This window comes from Canis lupus, chromosome 28 (genome assembly GCF_048164855.1).
Source record: "Canis lupus baileyi chromosome 28, mCanLup2.hap1, whole genome shotgun sequence".
NCBI lineage: Eukaryota > Metazoa > Chordata > Mammalia > Carnivora > Canidae > Canis > Canis lupus.
Genome location: NC_132865.1, coordinates 36,501,225 through 36,523,324, shown reverse-complemented (window position 1 = coordinate 36,523,324; position 22,100 = coordinate 36,501,225). Strand labels below are relative to the sequence as shown.

General features: G+C 36.9%; 1 protein-coding gene across 7 annotated transcripts in view; it reads right to left on the bottom strand.

Annotated features, from left to right (window-relative positions):
- Window positions 1-22,100, bottom strand: part of ATP6V1H (ATPase H+ transporting V1 subunit H) — a 167,319-nt gene that overhangs the window by 30,402 nt on the left and 114,817 nt on the right. For 4 of the 7 annotated variants that reach the window (XM_072804613.1, XM_072804614.1, XM_072804612.1 and 1 more), the window contains one exon: window positions 6,571-6,684. The exons of 2 other annotated variants lie outside the window; for them this stretch is intronic. In XM_072804613.1, the coding sequence (XP_072660714.1) occupies window positions 6,571-6,684 (114 nt within the window). Of the gene's footprint in view, window positions 1-2,286; window positions 2,378-6,570; window positions 6,685-22,100 lie in introns of all 7 variants that reach the window. One more of the 7 variants, XR_012020195.1, reaches the window with a different exon arrangement.

Here is a 22,100-nt window from a genome sequence, read left to right as displayed (position 1 = left end):
GCCTGCTGACAGAGTGCCTCTGCCTAGAAGTCCTCCTTACTCTAGTCTCATCTTCACACACTAACTCCCTCTTGATCCTTAAGTCTTAGCCCAGACATCACCTCCTGAAGAAAACTTCCTTTTTGAAGGCCCAGGAAGGGATGAGGCACAGTTCCTAAGCTCCTGTGACACTCATTCACACTTCTGTCACCACTCTCATGACACTGCACTGAAGCTGTGTGCTATTTCCTTATTTTCTTTTTTTTTTATTTTCTTTTTTTTTATTTATTTTTTTTATTTTTATTTTTTTTTATTTATTTCCTTATTTTCTACTTCATATCTATTTTAGCACATAATCATCTAATAAGTATTCCTGTTCATGCCTAAATCAGAGATAAGAGTAATAATTACAGAGGTAACAGTAAACACCTTCTCAATTGGGAAAGTAACTGGATACAAATAGAACAGTGCAGTGTTTAGCCAAATACTAAATGTTTTCTTGTAAGGTATTTCTGGGCTGGTTAGCAAGGTAGGGGAAACTGTCATCCAAAACACTATTTTTGTTCAGGTATCTGCAAACACCTGCCCTTAAGGAAAATGGAGCAAGAAGCTTCTGAAGGTACAGAGAATTACAGGGAAATGTTCTACAGCTTTGATACTGTGAATGTGTGAGAAATTTGATCTTTTAGGAACACAGCTGTCCCCTGTACTAACACTTTGGTAGCTTTTTACTGAATTCATTTTTAAAAATAACAAGTAAGGACTGGGAAGAACATAATTTAATTCATGTGACGGTTAGATATATAGTAGGTACCTAATGCATCACTGCAAAATTCTTTTAAAAAGTCAATTTAATAAAAGTGTAATTAAAGGATATTTACATCAAAAGCTGTCTTTGTTAAGAGGACAAGCTTATCACAATTTTTTTTTAGTCTATTCCTCAAAATTTCAGTGGTGATGAAAACTTATCGATTCATTTCTGTTACCCATGAGATTTTTTTCCCCATCAAGATGCAAGATCTGGATGATATACTTAAAAGTAAACTAAGAAAATAATTCAAAATTTTAATTAAATCTCTTAAATGAGTAAATATAAAGTTTGCTTTATCTTTAATTCATTTTATCATACTCTATTCTATTGAGCTTTGATTATTTCACACACATACACACACACACCCCATGAAATGAAATGTTCATGTAATCATAAATGTAACTGTCCACACCATTGAAAGAGAAAGGAGAAAAAGCATTTAAAAGCAAAGCAAGTTAGTTTGTTTTTCTCTTCCTCCCCTTACTAGAGGAGACTCTTCCATCCATGCTTAAGTGATCCTTCAAAACACTAATCAGGTATCTGTTTGTCTAAAAAACCAATCCTAATCAAACAAAACCACATGAATTTGACCCACAGATACTTAATACTAGTCACACGCACTTATATGTGAAATCTGCATTTGATTTTATACTTAATTATAAAGTACACAGACTCCATTATGTATCAGTGGTTTTATATTCTTTACCATCTAAATGCTTATTATCCACCTCTTCCAAATGTTTATTTAGGCTGGTGCTTTGCAATAATTTAAGACTTCTGTTATGGCGGCATCTCCAAATCAATTGTAATTAAGTGGTACATAGTGTCCAAACAAATTAGCACAGCTTCAAGACATCTCTAACTGGCAAAGTAGAAACAACTTTAGCCAGGATACTGGGAGCTGCTCAACTTGATGGTGAGGCAACAGGTTATAAAGAATCCCTCTTCACTTGGAATAGGTTTTGATATGCTTTTTAATCAAGTTATATTTGTTTTTGAAAAACACACAAAACATATGATAGATACTAAAGACATTTTCAAAGGTTCTTCAATAAAAATGTTATAAGAATAATGTGGAAAATTCGAGGTACTCAAAGGGTGGCCACAATTTTCCAAATTAATCTTGGAAAATGTTAAATCTGGAAATGTTATGTTTATTAAAAATTACATGAAATATTTCAGTAACATGATTATTAATGCTAAAAGGTTAATGTACATAAGGTTTTTTCCTTCAATTCAGTTCATAATAACTATTTTAATCACTGTGTTTATGACTATGTCCTTACAGAATAACCAATACTCTAAGCAGATATAAATATCAGAAAACAAAATAGTATCACTCACATTTGGTTTGGTGAGTTCTCTGTCATATTATTTACCTGCACATAATATAACTTGAGAGAACAACACTCATAACTTATTATTCTGCTTTAAAAAAAAGATTAAAAAATAATCTAGAAATAAACAGAAAATTCTACACAAGATCCTCTACCTACAAAATTCAGTGTTTCTTTCCTGAAGTCCTGAGCTGTCCATATGCACATACTGTTGCTTCTGAATTAGAGGCTGATTACATTTAAAATCATTCTGTAGGAGAAAAATGATGACATTTTATGATGTTAAATTATTAACTGAGGTTATATATATAAAAGTTCGCTAGCGTACGTTGTCACAGCTTATAGATTTTGGCAAATTTATTAATATAAAAATCCAGCGCTGCTCAAAGAACAAGGGGCATGGCACGAACGCAGAGCAGTATGGGAAGATCAGAGAGGTACACATCATTTAAACAGAGGGTTATAACAGGGACTGACATGCTCAAGACCTGAACTGAGGAGACACCAGTGTGTGCTGACCATCCCCTCCCCTCCCAGCGACTCTATTCCAGCCCCCGGTCACTCCCCACCCACATCAATGAGGGTTTATTCCATTATCCCATGTAAACACAGATGTCAACTACAAGGGGAGAAATTCTAGCTTATTTTAGGATCTGCAATTCATGAAATAATTTTGAAATCAACCATAAAATTTGTGAAAAAGAATTAAGTATTTTCACATGATACACAACTCTGTACTCCCTGTACATAAACTCAAATCCATCTCTATGTTATCAAAAATTAATATTTAACTCCTTCAAACATAATCAAAATCAAAATCTATAGACAGCTCAGTTCTATAATTTCATAAGTATCCCACTTATACCTGAAATGTAATTTTAAACTTATATTTAAAACAAAAAAAATTCCCTGCAGTAAAAAGTATTACTTTACTATATCCAAAATTATGATTTAGTCTCAAAAACAGAAGCTTTAGGATGCAATATCAAACAAAAATCTAAGAATCACTAAGGGTAGAAAAGAAAAAATCCAGAGTGTGCTGGAAATCTGAAAATGTAGCCCTAAGAGCAAACAATGAGTACAGGTAAACATGCAAAAATGTCATGAATAGCTGCTATTGCCATTCAGGCAGACTTTTATTCTATTTATATCTATGATTATATTTTAATTATGTTCAACTAACTTATTTCTCTCTATAGTATTAAATCATTTATAAAAAATCATTTTACTTAAAATGCTAAAAGGAAACAAAGTCAATTCTGTTTTCACATTTGTTTTTGGTGTGAAAATAAACAATTCCAAGAGGAATTTTGTAAGATTCAATCAATAAACATCTTTAGGATACCAGAATTGTATTTTCAGGGGGGGATAAAATCTGCTTTAGGCAAGTAAAAAGGCACTCTCTGCTAGCATGATTTAATGATGACAAATTGGATACCCGCATAAAGATACATATACAAAATCCTTTTTCAATTTGGGGATACGCTTTGCAGAAGATTTACTTTCCAAATTGCATTCTATTCAATCTCATCTTAATCTGACATTTAAATAAATTGCTATTACTAGAACAATTTTCATCTCTGGCACAAAGAGACACAGAAATGTATATGTCACAACAAAATACATGTCACAACAAAATTTTTCTTCATATGAAATTTTGCTTAAAAAAGAAAGTGTAGGAAAATACTGACATTAAGCTTCTCTATCACAGGAGATTTATCGTAATTAAAACAAAGTTAAGAGACCTTAGCACATAATGACAGAGGAGGAAAAGGGATATTCTCTCATCAGCTAGTCAGTGACAGAGAGCAAAGAAAACAGTTTCTGGCTACAAAGACATTTACTTTTTCTTTTGTAATCATACATTGAAAAATGTACCAAGAAACTAAATCAAGTTCCTAAATTTAAGGAAAATATTCCAATTGCAAATGTATCATCATCAATGCATGATCATTTCAACAAAAATTCTCAACCAAAAAATTTTCTCCACTGGCAAAGAAATATACCCCTCTTTTCTTCCACATCAGAAATATACATTAAAAAAAAAAAACCCTAAACCCAACAATAGTTCCTTTATGAGAAAGAACTATTAAAAAGAATTTTTTATTAACAAAACAGGACCTATACTTCAGCAATCTTAATTTAAACAAAAATGGAAAATAAAATTGTTTCACAGAAGGTAAATATAAGTTTGCTGTTTGTAATAGCCTCAAACTCTACTAAGTGCCAACATTCTTTCAACTAATTTAAGAAAGAGGCATAAACAAATCAAGAGATATAAAATTACTAAATAATTCATTTCTGTTGAAAAAGTGACCCATGGTAAGGTGAAATAAGGAGAGAAATCCAGTTGAGTATTCTTTTATTGACAGCCTTGAAAAGTTTTTCGCTCCTCCTAAATAGATGAAAACCATTTCTGAGTACCCTCTGCTTTGATCCCTTTCTTCTGGCACTGAGTATATGAAAACAAGCAAAAACGCTTTCAGTCCATCAAGTGCAGCTAGCACTAGCTCTGACATCTATCCAAGGTCATCTACTATTTGTTATCTCAACTTTCAGTGTTCTAATCCAAGCCACTAACCATCTCTACTCTTGACCACAATGAGAACCTATTAAAATAGTCCTTTGCCTTCATGCTTACCCCTGCATAATCCATTCACCAGGGAGTAGCCTCAGAGATCTTTTTAAAACATACGCATCAAATCTTGTCAATTCTCTCATTTAAAAACCTTTGAATAGCTTTCAACTCAAAAGTAAGAGTCAAATGGTAGCCTACAAGACCCTACATGATTGGTCCCCTGACAACCTCTCCTTGCCTATCTTCTTCCATGTTGGCCCTCACACTACCCTCAAATTAGAGACTTTCAAGCTTGGCACGAATGATATATTAGGCAGGACACTTCTTCATTGTAGGGGGCTGTCCATGCATTATAGTATGTTTAGCAGCACCCCTGGCCTCTACTCACTTGTACCAGTAGCACCAGCACCCCCCTCTGTGGACAAGCAAAATATGTCCTCAGATATTGCTTTTAAAAAAAAACAAGCTTCATGGCTCTTTCTCTCTCATCCTCTTTACCTGAAATGCTTACTTCTAATACTTGGGTTGTATAGCTAGTTACTTATCATTAAAGCATCAGCTTAGTTGTTTTGGCCTACTCAGAGAGGCCTTCTCTACTCATCATATGTAAAGTTGCACCTACTTCCATCATACCTATAGCCCATCATTTATATAAAGTACATAAAAGGTGGTTTCTGGGGATCCCTGGGTGGCGCAGCGGTTTAGCGCCTGCCTTTGGCCCAGGGCGCGATCCTGGAGACCCGGGATCGAATCCCACGTCGGGCTCCCAGTGCATGGAGCCTGCTTCTCCCTCTGCCTGTGTCTCTCTGCCTCTCTCTCTCTGTGACTATCATAAATAAATAAAATCTTTAAAAAAAAAAAAAAAAAAAAAAAAAAGGTGGTTTCTGAAAGAATGCATAAATATATTTGTGAAAAAAGTGCTTAAGTGGCAACATCATAGTATTTCATATATGATGCCATAGTAGCACTCCTGGATGGTCCCCTATACTGCATTTGCCTGCATCTTTCAAATGCATGCTTTCCAAGGCACCATCAATTCTTTCCTTTGGAAGTACTGGTAGTTTTATTGTCAGTTACAAGGAACATGCATTTGTTCACTGCACCTTAACAAAACAACCCAACCCCAAAGCACCCTTCAAAATGGTGGATAATAGAAAGGTATGTGAACCGTTCAATAGAGCACTGAAAGCACTCAATACCCACCCAACTCACAGTGAAAAACAGCCATGGCAAAGGAATTCTGGTTTGTTTCATCACAGACACAAAAAGCTCACCATTATATCTAAACAGTCACTTTTCAATTTATCTTGTTTCAAGCAGATACAAAAAAGCAAACAATTTTTATTTGAAAAGTAAAAACAAATAAGAGAAAAACATGACTTCCATTATTTCAAAAGCAAAAGGCTATAATGAATGAAATAGGAGAGCTGAATCTCAGCTTCTAGTGTTTTCACATAAAGCTATAAAAACCATTCAGGTTAACCATATGCTGAAAAGTGAAACCATGCAAAATTGTAAAGTCTCTGATCAGTAATCCAACTGGATTACTTTCAACTCCAAAAAAAAGACTGTTTCACTTAAGCCACAACTGTCCTTTTAGTTACTTCTGGAATTGTTTTTTATATTAGTACTTTGAATATACATTTTTTGAGAACATCAAACCCATTGGTCTTTCCAAAATGATGTTATTGCTCTCAATTACTAAAATACATTTCTAGATATTTAATCAAAATTGCTGATTTAAAAAAAAAAATTGCTGATTTAGAAAACTCATTCATCAGAACATTTTATATAAGAACCTTTGGAAGGGGTAGGTGAGATCTTGCATATCAGTGTGGAAGAGGGAAGGAAAAGTCAACACATACCAGTTGTGCACCATGAGCTTCTGCACAGCCAGAAGAGCATTGTAGCGAACTTGCTGGTCCTCATGGTGCATGTGGTTCATTACCAGCTGCTTCCCGCCAAGCTGTTCAATAACCCTGAGGAACAGAAGCCATTTTATGAAGATGCTGCCATTCCTTTCTAACTCATGCTGTTAGTCAGCTGAGAGCCATATACCAAAGTGCCAAGGGATTTTAAAGAGAAAAGTTATAATACAGGTAAGTAAACTGACACATGCCTTTTTCATATCATTTTTTATGAATCACAGATTTAAAATATTCAAGTTTGCTCTCTTTTAAATTCTTACTGGAAAATCCAGCTGTTATTCTCATCTCCCAATCCAGGCAAATATCTACGGATAACTCAGACTATTGTAGTGCTCTAGAGTATGGTTTTCTACGTTGAGTATTAAAAGCTTTTTTTTTTTTTTAAGATTTTATTTATTTATTTGACGGAGAGAGAGCACAAGCAGGGGGAGCTGCAAAGGGAGAGGGAGAAACAGGTTACCCAATGAGCAGGGAGCCTGATGTAGGGCTGGATCCCAGGACCCTGGAATCACGACCCTCATGAGCCAAAGCATGGATCCCAGGACCCTAGAATCATGACCCTCATGAGCCACTTAACCAGCTGAGCCACCCAGATGCTCCTAAAACTTCTTTATTACCAGTATTTCTAGTTTGCTTAAAAGCTGTGTATTGAGCACCACCTCATGTCTGCCACAATATCAGATCAATATTAAGTCCACCAGTTGCCGTGCTGTGAGGCTCAGATGCAGATTAACAGGAAACACAGGATTAATTAAAAAGTACCCAGGAGAAGCCATATTAATTCCCTGAAAAAGATTTTAAAAGATATCTGTCCTTTATTATAATGACGCAATAGGCCACATGACCTCCTGGCCAGTGAAACAGGGGAGAAAATTCCTACTGTCAAGAGCACTAAGGTGATTGAAACTGACACTGGCTTTCTATCACTGCATCTCCTAACACCCTGAAAAATCCAGCTGCTACAGATGCAAAAGTGAAGCAAAAATGGTGATTTGTTTCATGAACAGAAAGAGGTTCTCCATTCTGTTGTAAGGGTGCGGCTGCAGCTAGAGCGGTGTAGCCTCTTAATGCCAGCACAACAGTGTGGAGTCTCCAGGCTGTACTGTCTAGTGGGCAACACCGCCACCGCTACACAGTCAGCAATAATGCAGCAGGGCCTCTGGCGATCGCAGTCTCGAGGATGGGTAGATGGGGGTCAAGGGTGAAAGAGAAGTTTTTACCTCTATATCCTTTTATACTTTAAAGCATCTTTTTTAAAAAAAAGTATTGAATCAAGGGAAAAAATGTAATTTTAACCAAACATCAATTGAGTGTTTGTTATGTACCAAGTACTGTGCTCTAAAACATTACTTTATCTAACACCAGTTCTATTCATTATCAGATATGTTATATCAAGTCATTTAATCTAGTAAATTCCTTCCTGGCAAATGAGGGGAACAAGGACACCTCCCTTATGGCATTGCTGTGAAGCCCAGGTCCCTGCAATATGGTAAGCCCCTTTCTGCTACTATAATGATAATGACATCGATGATGGTGATGGTGGTTATGAGGACACAGGGGCTGCCCCCCTTCAACTTATTCTCCTCACTGTAAAGTGATCTTTAGAAAAATCTGAATTATCATTTTCCCTGCTTAAAATAGTGGCTAACTGGGTCTTTCACAGTCTGACTTAGAGTTCTCATCCAAGTGCCCCCACAGAGCACAGCCACATACCTGTGCTCTCTGCACTCGGACTCCCCTAGCCTTCTCTCAGGTCCTTCAGCCACAGACTCTTGGTACATGCGGTTTTCTCTCCCAGAAGCTGTCCTACTTTATATAACATCTCACTTTATAGGGAAGGTAACTTCTGTTCATCTTTCAGATCTTGCCTCAATTGTCACTTCCTCAGAGAAGTCTTCTCTCTACCCATATTGATCCCCAAATATGCCCTTTTCATGGCACTGTGTTATCTTTCCTTCATTGTACTCATCTGAGTTGTGTGAGGAAGATGCAAGATGGTGGAAGATTAGGGGACCCCCAAACTTACCTAGTTCGCTCTTTCAAACTATCCTGAACACTTATGAATTCAACCTGAGATGTAAAGAAAGAAGAGCTAGAATGCTATAGAGAGAAAAGTGATCACTTCTTACAAGGTAGGAGTGCAAAGAAGAGAAATGGAGAGGATATATCAGAAGTACTCATCTGAGTTGCAATTTTACACCTGAATAACTTTCTAAAATATCAAATGTCTCCTTCATTAAATAAGAAGATCCATGAAGGCCAAACTATGCATGGCATTGCTTACCCTATGTTCCCAGGGCTCAAGACAGAAAGTTCTCATCAAATATCTATTAAATATATTACCAAATTTTATTAATATGTACTACACTAATAACAATATTATCTAGTTAATTTTTGTCAAAATGACATCATTAAAGGACGAGTAAGCCATCAAAAAAGATAGGCCTTTATTATAGCAAAATTGCCTGACAATAACCCTCCCTCAATTGCTATAGCATACTATTACTAGAATTCTAAATAATTATAATAGCAAATATCTATACAACACTTATACAACACTTACTATTGGCCAGTTGTTCATCTCTGCACTTTCCAATATTAACTCTTTCAAAAGTTATAAGTAGTCTAGGATGGCAGTCAGGATTAATGATAAAGAATAGAAATTTAAGAGAAAAACATACAAATCAGGAATAACATTCAGGAAAAATAAAGTCCCATGGTCTAAGGTACCTTATTCTCATATGTGCTTAGAATTATCCATTGCCACACTAGAAAATACTGATCTGCTTAAGCTGATGATTTAACTAGACATCAGTTTACCTAACATTTTTGTAATACATTAATTTTTTGGAACTGCTGAAATTCATAGGTATATATGTACATACAGGATGATAATACAGAACTCCTGTCTCAGTATCAATTGAGATGCCAAATCAACAGATATCAGACACTAAAGTGAATCCATGAGAGAGTATTAAATACAGATTTTATAAAGAACTCTAACAATTTTTAATCCCCTTGGGGAATTCTATTTCAAATATTAAAGGACCCAGGGAGGGGAAGGATGATTTGTATGTAATCTGTGGAACATGATGGATCACATGGTAGGCCTCTGCCCTGCAGAAAAGAAACAGGTGGTAATGGCTTCCAACCCCATGCCAAGGAAACCTCACACAAGAGACAAGCACACATTTTCTAGTCTGGTGCCTGACAATGATTCAACCCTGAGAGGTCACGGTAACCAGTAAGCAGCAAAGTAGGAGGAGCTGCGTCAGGATCAGCTGACATTCTCAGAAGCCACAGGTGCAAAGATGTTTGAGTGGCTCCATGAGTCAGATGAAACACAACAATGGCTCAATCTAGCCTAGGGGAGCTGCAATGAATGGCCCAGAAAAGGTACCTTCAATGAACCCCAAAAAGTGCTCCCTAGAGAAATGATCAGCTTTAGACATTCACCACGGTGGGAGAGCATAAAGCAGCCAACAATAATAGCAAGTAAGAAAATCCCTGCTTCTCCCTGTGGCCTCCCCCTTCTCCATTCACCAGCCTCAGGAAGAGTGAGGCAACAGTAGGTAAGCTAGGGAAACAGCCAGGAAGAGAAAGGACTGTGGGCCTGCACCTGTTGAGAGCATCAGAGAGAAAAGAGGGAAGGCCTACTTTTGATAAGTAGCATGAAGGGCTACCAAAGGTCTTCAACCAAACCCTTCTTTTGACTTAAAATGACAGTAGGGCTGTTATCTAAGCATGAGGGGAAAAGTAACACAACCCACTAGGTTTTCATCCAAAGGCACAAAAAGATTATCAATCCTGAATAAATTTTAAAGGAGTTCTGAGGAACAAATCTAAAGACATTCTTATTTCACCACAATGTCTTCTTCAACCAACCAATCTGGTGTTAGTATGTATGAGCTACTTTGAGGGGGGTGGCAGGGCTGACTTCTTACATCTGCTAGTTCAGATAATGCTCCTGTCTCCCCTGCCCTTGCCTACTCCTCTCAGAGGGGACTTCTGTGCCTGGTGAGTTTGGAAGCAGGAATCGAGGACACACACACACATCCACATTCTCTTTTCTCTTCCACACCGGTTCAGTGCCACCTGGAGCTAATGGGTTCAGTAATAGGAAGGCTATCTGTCTCTTAATGACTTTCTCAGGGAAGATTCTATTTTGGCCTCAATCTGCTATATCTCCTTTGTCAAGTTTATCAATAGTCTGGAACTCAAGCAAGTAGGAAAGGAATTATTGGTCCCCATCTGGATACCTACAACACTTGGAAAGTACAACTGATTCTATTTATGGTTGTTGTGTTCTATAAAGTTACCATAAATGCTGATTTAGTGAATACTGAGACTTCTAAGGGAAATATAGGATTCTGTTCCTCCAAGCCTCTAGTCATGACATTCTCATCAACCAGTCGATAACAGACTTGTTTTACATGTTTCTGTTTAAAGACAATTCAATGTCTGTTGTTGATTCATCAACAATGGACTCACAGCCAAAAACACTATAACTCATGCCGGAATGAGGCTTATTTAACACGTGGATTTCCTTCATAAGGTAAATCACAGCCTTCTTGTGTTCGGGAACACTAGAGAGCGCTTCAGCACTGTGCTCAGGGGCAATTGTACACAGGGAAGTGACCAAGAAAAGGCACAAAAATGCAAAAACATGGCACTAAACAAATCTCAAAAAGGGCACCGGTTTATAGTACAAGAGCTAAGACAAGAAGGCAGAGCCTCACCTTGTTTGACTTTAGTTGTATGCCCGGCAACTCAAACTTTCCTCTGCCCTGAATGTGTCCACAAATGATCTCAAATACCTGAGTATTAATTTGGGCATTATACGTAAATTCTAACATGCAAATTCACAAATATAGAATCCATGAAAAATGAGGATTAACTGTGTATGAATTAATATAATCTCAGAAAACTGCCATAGTGTGTGTAAAATATGATGGATTTTAAAAAAGAGATCACATACCACTTATATAACAACAAAACAACAATAGCATTTTTATACATGCCGAACACAATACTAAACACTTCATATTTTTCACCTCATGTAATCCTCACAACAAATGTGCTGCCTATTCCTCTATAATGTGGTGTTTTTGACATTTTAAATCCTTGTCCCCTTTACTACCTTCTCATATTATAAGTAAATTTTGAAGAGTTTTGCTTTTAATAATTGAATGAATAAGTATTTATTCATTAAGCCTTCATTTTCAAACTCAAGAGACTCCAACAGATCTCACAGAGTGATGGACAATCTCCACTCCACTGAAGCTCACTGCAATAAAATGAACATTTCCTGTCTTTTAAATTTAACTGAAACACCAATTACTTTCAGATTATACAGATGTCCAAAATCACTGATGCTTGAAAAAATGGTGAGAAAATCATCTTTCCAGTTAGTTTATTAAAACAAGATATCATTAACATAAGGCATCATTAAAAAGACAGAATATGTGGATGATTTAATTTAGAATTAGACCCGAGTACTTTGTTCATAAGCTATTGTTTAATAGGGAAAAACTTGCTGGCTGTATTCCAAAACAAGTTGAGTCAAGAGCATGTTAGGCTGTAAAGAGCTGCAATATTATAAAACATGATTAACAAGCTCAGTACTGGCAGGAACTCTTAAGAAATGTAGCAGCTGGTGAAATAAGGGAAATGTAATTTTAGAGTAAACTTTAAATATCCTAAAAAGCACAGCACTATTTTTGTTTGTTCTAAAGGTCTTTTTCCTGTCTTAATGTAGTTCTACAATATATACTACGGTTACATAAAATATCCTGATAAGGATTCTACTGTTTAGCATTCTATTCATGGCTAATGAAATTATATACACAATAACATAATGTAACATATTATGATTCTACAATATACTGCTAAAAATGGTTAAGTTGCATGTATGATTCCATTTACAGGCAAGTAGATACTTTTCTATGAAACACTATATATACCCTCGAGAGTCTGTAAGTTTAATAGCACAGAAATCACTATTTTGTCTTATTCTATTGTTCCCCTCAAAGAAGGTGATTAACGTTTTTAAAAACAAAAATAATTTAGGAGAATATTTACCAGACTTCTAAATGGAAAAGCATAAAAGTAGTTGAAGAAACCACAAAGGATATAAAAAAAAAAAAGAAAAGAAAAGAAAAGAAAAGAAAAGAAAAGAAAAGAAAAGAAAAGAAAAGAAAAGAAACCACAAAGGATTTCACTGGAAGTAAGCTCCGTAAGGCCATGCTCAGAATGATGCCCAGCACATAGCAGATAACAAAACATTAATGCCTAGTGAATAAATGAATTTCACTATATGGTAACTGAAACTGACATGATGAAAATATTATGAACAGAACAGAAATGTAAACAACAAACTTTAAAGATTTCTGTCTTGAACATAAAGACTCCTAACTCTGGGAAATGAACTAGGGGTGGTGGAAGGGAGGAGGGCGGGGGCTGGGGGTGAATGGGTGATGGGCACTGAGGGGGGCACTTGACGGGATGAGCACTGGGTGTTGTTCTGTATGTTGGCAAATCGAACACCAATAAAAAATAAATTTATTTTAAAAATAAAAATAAATAAATAAATAATAATAATAAAGATTTCTTTCTTAAATGTAGCAGTTAAATTCCTAGTAAGTCATGTAAATAATCAAAGTACAGATTAAAAGCACCAGATACCAGTTTCCCCTGTGAGAGTTTAAGAGAAATTGATAACACTCATTGCTGCTGAGAGGGTGGTAAAGATGCTATTTTCACCTAGTGCTGCTTAGAGCCTGAATAATTCTCTATTTAATAATGTTTTTCAAATCTCAGAATTACTTATATACTTTCTCTCATGGAATGTATTTAAGGGACCAGAAAAAAAGAAAATAAATGTTTGCAAAGACATTCACTCTGTTTTTTTAATAATGAAAAATTGGAAGCATATCAAATAGCCACTAGTAAGATTTGAGCACACTGGAATACTTTTATCATTTATCTACAGATAGCATTAATGTATATTTTTAAAAATTTGTAGATGGGAAATTCCCACAAAAAAATCAAGAGATAAAACAGGAGATATTATATGATCAACATTTTGGAAGGAAAAAAGTGTATGTATAGAGGGGAAAAAAAACTGAAAAAAATAAGCTATTACTTTTAGCTCAAAACTAGTCTTGTTTTTTTTTATTATTCTTTCCATATTTTTCAAGTTTTCTATAGTAAGGATGTTACATTTCCTGATGACTCTAATTTAGAAAAAATAAATTAACTGGGTTTGATAAAAACTTAATGCCACTATCAAAACAAGTACTAATTTTTACTTTTGTATGCTATGCTAGACTTTGTACAAAGGAAAATAGAGATCTTTACTTCATATAAAAATGTTCATTTTAAAATAAGCAGAAATTCTTTTGATTGCTCTCTCACTCAACATTTATAATGTCCTACTGTGGTAAACAATATGCCTGGTCAGATATAGTTCCTCTTTTTGAGAGTTATAGTCCAGCACACTTAGAGGCTAGCTCAAGCCTCTAAGGGTTTGATGTGGCTCTGATGCTGCTGTTGCAATGTTCTGTTGCATGGAACAATGTTCATTACACCATCTGTGCCAATGAGTTATGCATACAAAGGGGGCACACTCTCCTTGGGACAACTCTCAGGCACTAGTCATCAAAGTGTGACTGCAGCGTCTGTCAGGGCCACAGGTGGTCTTGTGTTTTCCAAATACTAAACAATGGAACAATTTTATTCACATTCCATCATACTCATTTGAAAAATAAGATTAATGAGTGGTATTTGTTTCTTGGAAATCATATCACAATCTTAAAGGCTGTGGGTCCTTTACAAGAACTAACTGCCAAGTATAGTTGACAGGGTAAATTCATTCAGATAGCTTACTTTCAAGTTATTTGCATTTATTGAGGACAATTATTAAATACACAGTTTGGGGTAAGTTACTGTTATGTTATGCTCTCAGTCTGAATTTACAAAAACAAGCTACTGAATCAAAAGGGTTTCTTTAAACTATAAAAGGAGTCATGAAAATAACAAGTATGTAAAATAAGAGTGAACAGGACTCCATTTTTAATATCATATATAAATCTGCATGCCAAAACAAATCTGAGTGTGATAAAAGAGAATGACAGATGAGAATTATGCTATGACCACTCAAATATTTATCAATGGACCAGCAATATATTCACGGGTAAGCTCCAAAATATTCCTTTTTTTTAATTTAAATTCAATTAGCTGACATAGAGTATACATTAGTTTCAGATGTAGTGTCCAATTATTCATCGGTCGTGTATAACATTTCTGATATGAAACTTTGTCAACTGATTTTACTGTTTGAAATGGAGAAAGGGACAAAATTCAAAAGGAGACAACATCCTGACGACACTCCTGCTGTGTGATGAGTATAAATCATTACTAAGAAACTTGTAAAAAGAAAAATAGTCCACCACAAAGAACACTATGTTCTTAGAGAAAGCCAAATTTCCTTATTAAGTAATTTTTAACATCACATGATATCAAAAACATACAGTGGAGAAGAGTAGTTAAACCTTGAACAACACAAGGATGGAGGAGGTTAGGAACATCAACACACAGTTAAAATCCACATATAACTCCTGACTCCCCCAAAACTTAATTACTAATAGCCTACTGTTGACCAGAAGTCTTACCCAGTAATATAAACAACACAAATTTTGTGTGTTATACTATATGTGTGTTATACCATATACCATTCTGACAATAAAGTAAGCTAAAGTAAAGGAAATGTTATTAAGGAAATCATAAGACAAAATACATTTATAGTACTGTATTATAAAAAGTCCACATATAAGTGGGACTACACAGTTCAAACCAATGTTGTTCAAGTGGCAACTGCAATTGCTATTGTGCAGGATAACAGATACTAACAACTGGACAAAATTACTCATTTAACTGGTTTATCAAAAAACACCTAAATGGTACTTACTATGTGTTGACTCTGTCCTAAGTGCATTACATGTGAACTCATTTAATCCTCACATTTACAGAGGAGGAAACTGAGGCACAGAGAAGCTATATGCCAAGGTTGCACAGTTACAAGGTGGTAGAGCTGAGATTTGAACTTAGGCAAGTTTAGTCTGTGCACTTAACCACTGTGTAATTCTGTGCTGATGACTGTGGTGCCCATTAGCTATTAGCATATGTACTATGCACCTATGGAGAAGATATTCCTGTTGTAGCCATTCCTGCCAATTTACTGTAGTGAGTTAACATTTTTTTTAACTTAATAGCAATAAAAAATAAGAAAAAGTGAGTAAAGAACTTGACTTATGCATTACTCAAGCATTTTATTCTTGATATCTTGGTAAAAGATCAAGAACAAAGTAATTCTTGACAATAACATGAAAGAGGTATCAGTAAATTTATTAAATGCCATAAACTATAATTAAATTTAAGTATTGGGACACCTGGGTAGCTCAGCGGTTGAGCATCAGCCTTTGTTCGGCTCAGGGCGTGATCCTGGAGTCCCAGAATCAAGTCCCACTTCCGGCTCCCTGCATGGAGCCTGCTTCTCCCTCTGCCTATGTCTCTGTCTGTCTGTCTCTCTCTCATTCTCTCTCTCTCTTTCTCTCTCTCTCTCTCTCGGTCTCTCATGAATAAATAAATAAAATCTTTAAGTATTAGTTTTTTTAATGTTTATTTCAAATTCTGGGTCTGCAAACTATTTATTAAGTTTGAGAAACACTCCTGTATAGGAAGATGTGAGAATGACATCACAGGAAAAAAAAATGCTACCTTTTATCAAGCAGATTACAAAAGAATGAGACTCTTTAAGGGACTATGTGATAAGGAGAAAATAATCTGAAAATACATCTCAAACAATAAGGAGCAAAAGACTGTACAGAAATTTAGTTATTCTGAAATAGACTGGTGAGGGGCTTCAAAAAAAAAAGAATGAATACACTGGTCCATGGATCCATGTAAGATGTAAGCCACTGGAAAGACCAAAAAACAAACAAACAAAAAAAAACAGTAGTATCACCGCTTATGAACAAGCAAAAAAAAAAAAAAACCAAACAAACAAACAAACAAAAACTTTTAGGAAGTGTTTTAGCACTTAGGACTGATGCAGCGGGTGATACCAGTGATGTGTAGAAGGCAAAGTATGGTGTCCAAGATAATCCTTAATTGGGGAGACAGTTGGGAAGGGAGATAAGAATGGATGTGGCTGAATTGGATGATGTGAAGGCATAAAAGGCTTCTGATTAGCAGTAGATATGGTGTAAACAGTGTATCTGTAGGACACATTTGAAACACTAGCTGGTTCATGATGGTTCTTACAGGTAAGTCCTTAAATAAGCTTTTCACCACTTATATGATTTTAGAATGAGGGCACTTTATCTAGATTTACTTTTTAGCCACCTTTTTCAAAAGTACTATAAATAAACCATTACATACGTATGAAGGATCCATCCATTCAAAGGAACCCTGAATCTCTCATAATGGACAGTAAGCATCCTGCCCTTTGCTCCTAGGAAGACATCTATTTGAAAAGGGCATTCAATGTGCAAGAAGCAAAGAAAGCTGAGAGAAATATCTCCCCACCTATAAAACCCTCATTTCTGTATTAGCTTGCTTTCTGGCAAGTTCACCTATGAATATACCACTCCACTGGTCACTGTGATTCACCTGTATGATGTAGGCTGCAATCAAATTCATAGCACCAAGGTAAAGCATCATGATTTTATTATCCATGTCCCCCAAGGTCCTAGATCTAACCAGCTGAAAAAATGCTATAAAGCATCAGATCTACTTAAAATTCAAAGGTTTTCCCCTAAGTTCTGCATGAATCCAGGTATAGATGGATATATAAAGAATGTGCAGATTCTTCGTTGGCCCAAGAGGGAAGTCCAGGGCAATTCTTTCATCTATAACAAATGCTGACCAGTGAGTTGAGGCTAACTTGAATGTCTTCCAGGGTGAAGGTAGTATCACTGATCACTTTTTGGGGAAGTGATCATATTCAGCTGAGGACTATGTGATCTACTGGTAGTGTTTCCTTAAATACTTGAAGGCTTCTTATGACCACTCCTAAGGTGTAAGTTACTAGGGTTTTGAGGAGGGAAGCAAGTTCATGCTTGGCCTTCATACAGGAAGTACAATACCAAGGACACTCATGGCCCCTGGAAAGAAAGTGTTTACAACTATTGGGCCACCCAAATGAGATCTTCATCAGCTAGGAGGGAGGAATAAGGGGAGGGCAGACAAGTTGATGGTGTCCTCAGTGTGGTCTCCCAGATGGATGAACCTTAGGGGTCTCGGTTCAAGTCAGATACCAGAGTCTAGTCCTGGTTCTAGAAAAGACTGACATATTTGTCTATGGTACCAGATAGGTGATACATGTCTGCCCCAAGGAATGGATAAAGGAGGCTTCAGGATGGAGGGTAGGGAAGACATAAAGAACTACTGAGAGGTATTTTGCTTGGGAGATGCAAAAGCTATTATCCCTTCTGTTTCCAACAGATGTCTCAAGAGTTTAAAGGGAATGACCACCAAATTGTGGCAACACTCTCTGGAGGTAGATGACAGATCCAGCAATTAAAGTGTGCAACAGCTGAAAGATCTGTTTTCCTTCATGAGGAAAGCTACAGGGATAATTCACTGAAAAACAAAGATCATTAATATTCTCCCTCTCCTGTGGTTCTATTTTTCTCTTTACAGGTGCTAAAGTTGTTACACTTCAACTGCTACAAAATCAGAACCTATAATTTCACCTATTTTACAGTCATTGACTAAATGCATACAGACCTTTGATCTAGAAGGGTCAGTTGACAAGAAGGGTAAAAGCACTACCATAAAATTTGCAGAGATGGGCTATGGGAGTGACCTCTGCAAGATGGCTGAATAAGACATCCTTCACACATATCGCCCCTCTTCAACAGCAATAATTGGGCATCCATTCATGGAAAAGTGCCTTCATAGGATCTTTGGGATCCAGGTAGGGGACTGTGAAACCCTGGTGCATTCTCCAACTGAGACACTTTGAGAAGGTAGGCTTACACTCAGGTAAGCTGATTCACTGACTATGGTCCTGGCTACAGACCCAGAAACAGCTCTATAACCGAAAACTCTGCTACAATCCTGTTGGTTTCAGTTCTACCACTAACAAAATATGCCAAGGGACCTTGGAGGAATCATACTACCCATCCATCAGCTAACAGACACAGAGACTTTGGTCTCAGTTGTGTGGATTCTGAAATAGTCCTTAGACAGGCTCTAGCCCTTCTCTGCTGAGGTCTGGAAGTCCTTCCCTTACCCAGGAGTTAAACCTGACAAACTCTGTCAAACTGTAGATTCTGAAAGCACCCTATAACTGGTCTCTAGTCCATTCTGGCCAGTCCCCATTCTTGCTGGCACAGAGACCCAGCAGGAGATTTCTGGCTGCACCCTTATAGATTCTGAAGCGTTCTATACATGGCTCTAGTCCCATCACAGAAGGCCTGCCAGCAGGCCAGCCAACTTCAGGGACCTAGCAGGAAACCCTCTGACAATGCTCCCAGAGATCCTAAAAAGGGCCCTATATCCAGCTCCATCCCTTCCCAGCCAGTCCAAGAGCAGTACTGCTGACCCAGAAAACCAGTGAGAGACACTCTTCATGTGCACCCTAGAAATCCTGAAAGGGTCCTCTACTCGGTTCTATTCCCACCAAGCTGCAGTCACAAGCAGTCCTGCCAACATAGGGACCTAGTAGGGGACACTCTCATCTGTGCCTCAGGAGATCCTGAAACAATCCTATCCTTGGCTCCAGTTCCTCCAGCCAAAGTCAGGGAGCAGTCCTACCTGCCCAGGGACCAGGTGGTAAAAATATCCATTCATGCCTCCAAAGCCAGATATGCAGACTTCAGTCATGGCCAGGATACTAAAAATGCCCAAGAGCTTGGTTCCAGCCCTTCTCAGCCAAGGCCCAGCACCTATGCTGCCCATGTAGGACTCAGCAGTGACCAGGCAGCAGTCCCCACTGGAACTTGGCAGGAGCTATACCCATCCATATACCTGAGAAGGGAACAGCTGACTAAGGACACAACTGTGGGAGCCTGAAGTGGACCCTTGTCCCAGCACTACCCTACTGAACAAGGTACTAGAGGCAGTCCCAGCCATATGAAGACCAGAGTGAAAACATGCCTACCTAATACCCCAATAATAAACCTGTCAACCATGGACACCACTGCAGACTCACAACCATGTACAACCCACTCCAACCCAGCATGAATGTGATTCCAAAAGTAATGCATCCATTAGCCCAGGCAACAGAGAGGAGGTCATTATCTATTGAAAATGGTAAAGACTAAAAGAAGTATTTGTTCCTTCAAATGTAGACATTGATGCAAAGCTAAACAGACCCCAAAGAATCAGATAAATATAACACTACCAAAGGAAACTAACTAAAGCTCCAGTAACCAGTCCCATAAAAATGTATACCTAAAGTTTACCTAACAAAGGATCAAAAAACAATCATCTTAGAGAAACTTAATGAGATGAAAGAGAACACAGAGAGACAACTGAACAAAATTAGAAAAACAACACATGAACAAAATGGCAATAAAGAAACAAATAAATAGAACCAAACAGAAATCCTGGAGCTGAGAGAAGTAAAAACTGCAATAGGGAGCTTTAACACAGAGACTTATGCACCTGCTGTATCTATGCCATCTGCTTCTGGAGTGTACCCAAAATGAAGTTCTATGCTAGACCAGTAAACAAGAGTTTGCTGGGTCAGAATGAAAACATCCTGCAGTTCAAACACTGAGTGATTCAGTAGCTACACTAAATAATTTTCTACTTTTCCTGAAGTAGGTACCAATATCCTGAGTAATTTCCCATATGCCACTTGCCTAATGTTCTCTCATTTACCCTCCAGAAGAGCTTTGGGCAAGCCCAGCGCTCCAAAACTAGAGGCTACTATGCTGCATTTTGCACAATTACCATCATATGGAGTTCACAGATGTTCATGCTCATTATTCTCACCCAGAAAAAGTACAAGAGAAACTCCTTTTCACTCCAAAGGGACGTGAATGACAACCTCTTCTTATCTCTGAGACCAAAGGTAGGCTGCCCCTTGCCCACTTCAAGCCTACTTCTCCGTATAGCAGATCCTGACAACTCAGTATGTGACCCATGTGATATTCCAAGTGGAGTTTACCAAGATCCACCAATACAAAGCAGTGTGAGTGACTATAAATCAGATCTAGAAAAAACAAAGTGAAGATCAAAAATAATATATTCCACAGACACTTGGAAAGAAAAGGTAATTTCTCTGCTTGAAAAGCTATACCTCCATTCAGTCACTGACATGGTGCTTTATAATGTTTAAATATTTATAAACTATAAAGAGAAAGAGGAACTTATAAAGTAATTGTGAAATGTTAAAGTATGCAATTATATCTGTGGCTCTGCCAATTTTTGCTCACATTCTAAGATGTTCTGGGCTTACCTGATACTGTTTTATGATAAATAAGATAAATAAGATAAATACTATTATATGTCTTCCTCATAGATAACTTTGATTAATATAAAATACAAACATTAGTAATAATAAAAGTACCTAGGGATGGCTGGGTAGCTCAGTCAGTAAAGTGTCTGCCTTTGACTCAGGTCATGCCTGGGATTGAGCTCTACGTCTTCCTGCTCAGTAGGAAGCCTCGTTCTCCCTTCCCCTCCCCACTCAGGCTCTCTCTCTCTCATTCTCTCAAATAAATAAAATCTTCAATAAAAATAATAATAAAAGTAACTAATACTTATTGAGTACTTACTGTGTACCTCCTGGCACTACTCTAATCACTATATTGGGTTAATTCATTTAATCTGTGCATCAGTCTTATAAGAAAGGAATATGACTATCACCCCAATTTTATAGATTAGGAAATCAACTAGCAAGTGAAATAGGAATAATTCAACCAAGGCACATTGCATTTCTGCTTTTCCAAATAATAGAAACCAGCCCTTTTATACAAACATTTAATGTTTTCTCCCTTGATATTTTCTCCCTTGATATAATACTGGTACCTTAATTTCTTATTTTTCCCAAAAAAGCCTACCTTTTCATTGTTAATATACCTAGATAATTTTAAATTATGTGGCCAGTATCACTACCTCTGTAAAGTCTTATATGTCTCCTCCCACATGGAATTCCTCTTTTCAATACTCTGAAATATACAATTCTATTCCTATACATCTAACTGTAACTTTTCTTTCTTTTTTTTTTTTTCTGTAACTTTTCTTTACAGGTATTATATTTCCTTCAATATTGTGAATCTAAGAAGTTGAATAATGATGTCTCATTTCAGGCACCTGAGCTCAGGGGATTAAGCATCTGACTCTTGATTTCAGCTCAGGTCATAATCTCAGAGTCATGAGATTGAACTCCATGGCAGGCTTACTGCTCAACAGGGAGTCTGCTTGAGATTGTCTCTCTCTCTCTCTCTCTG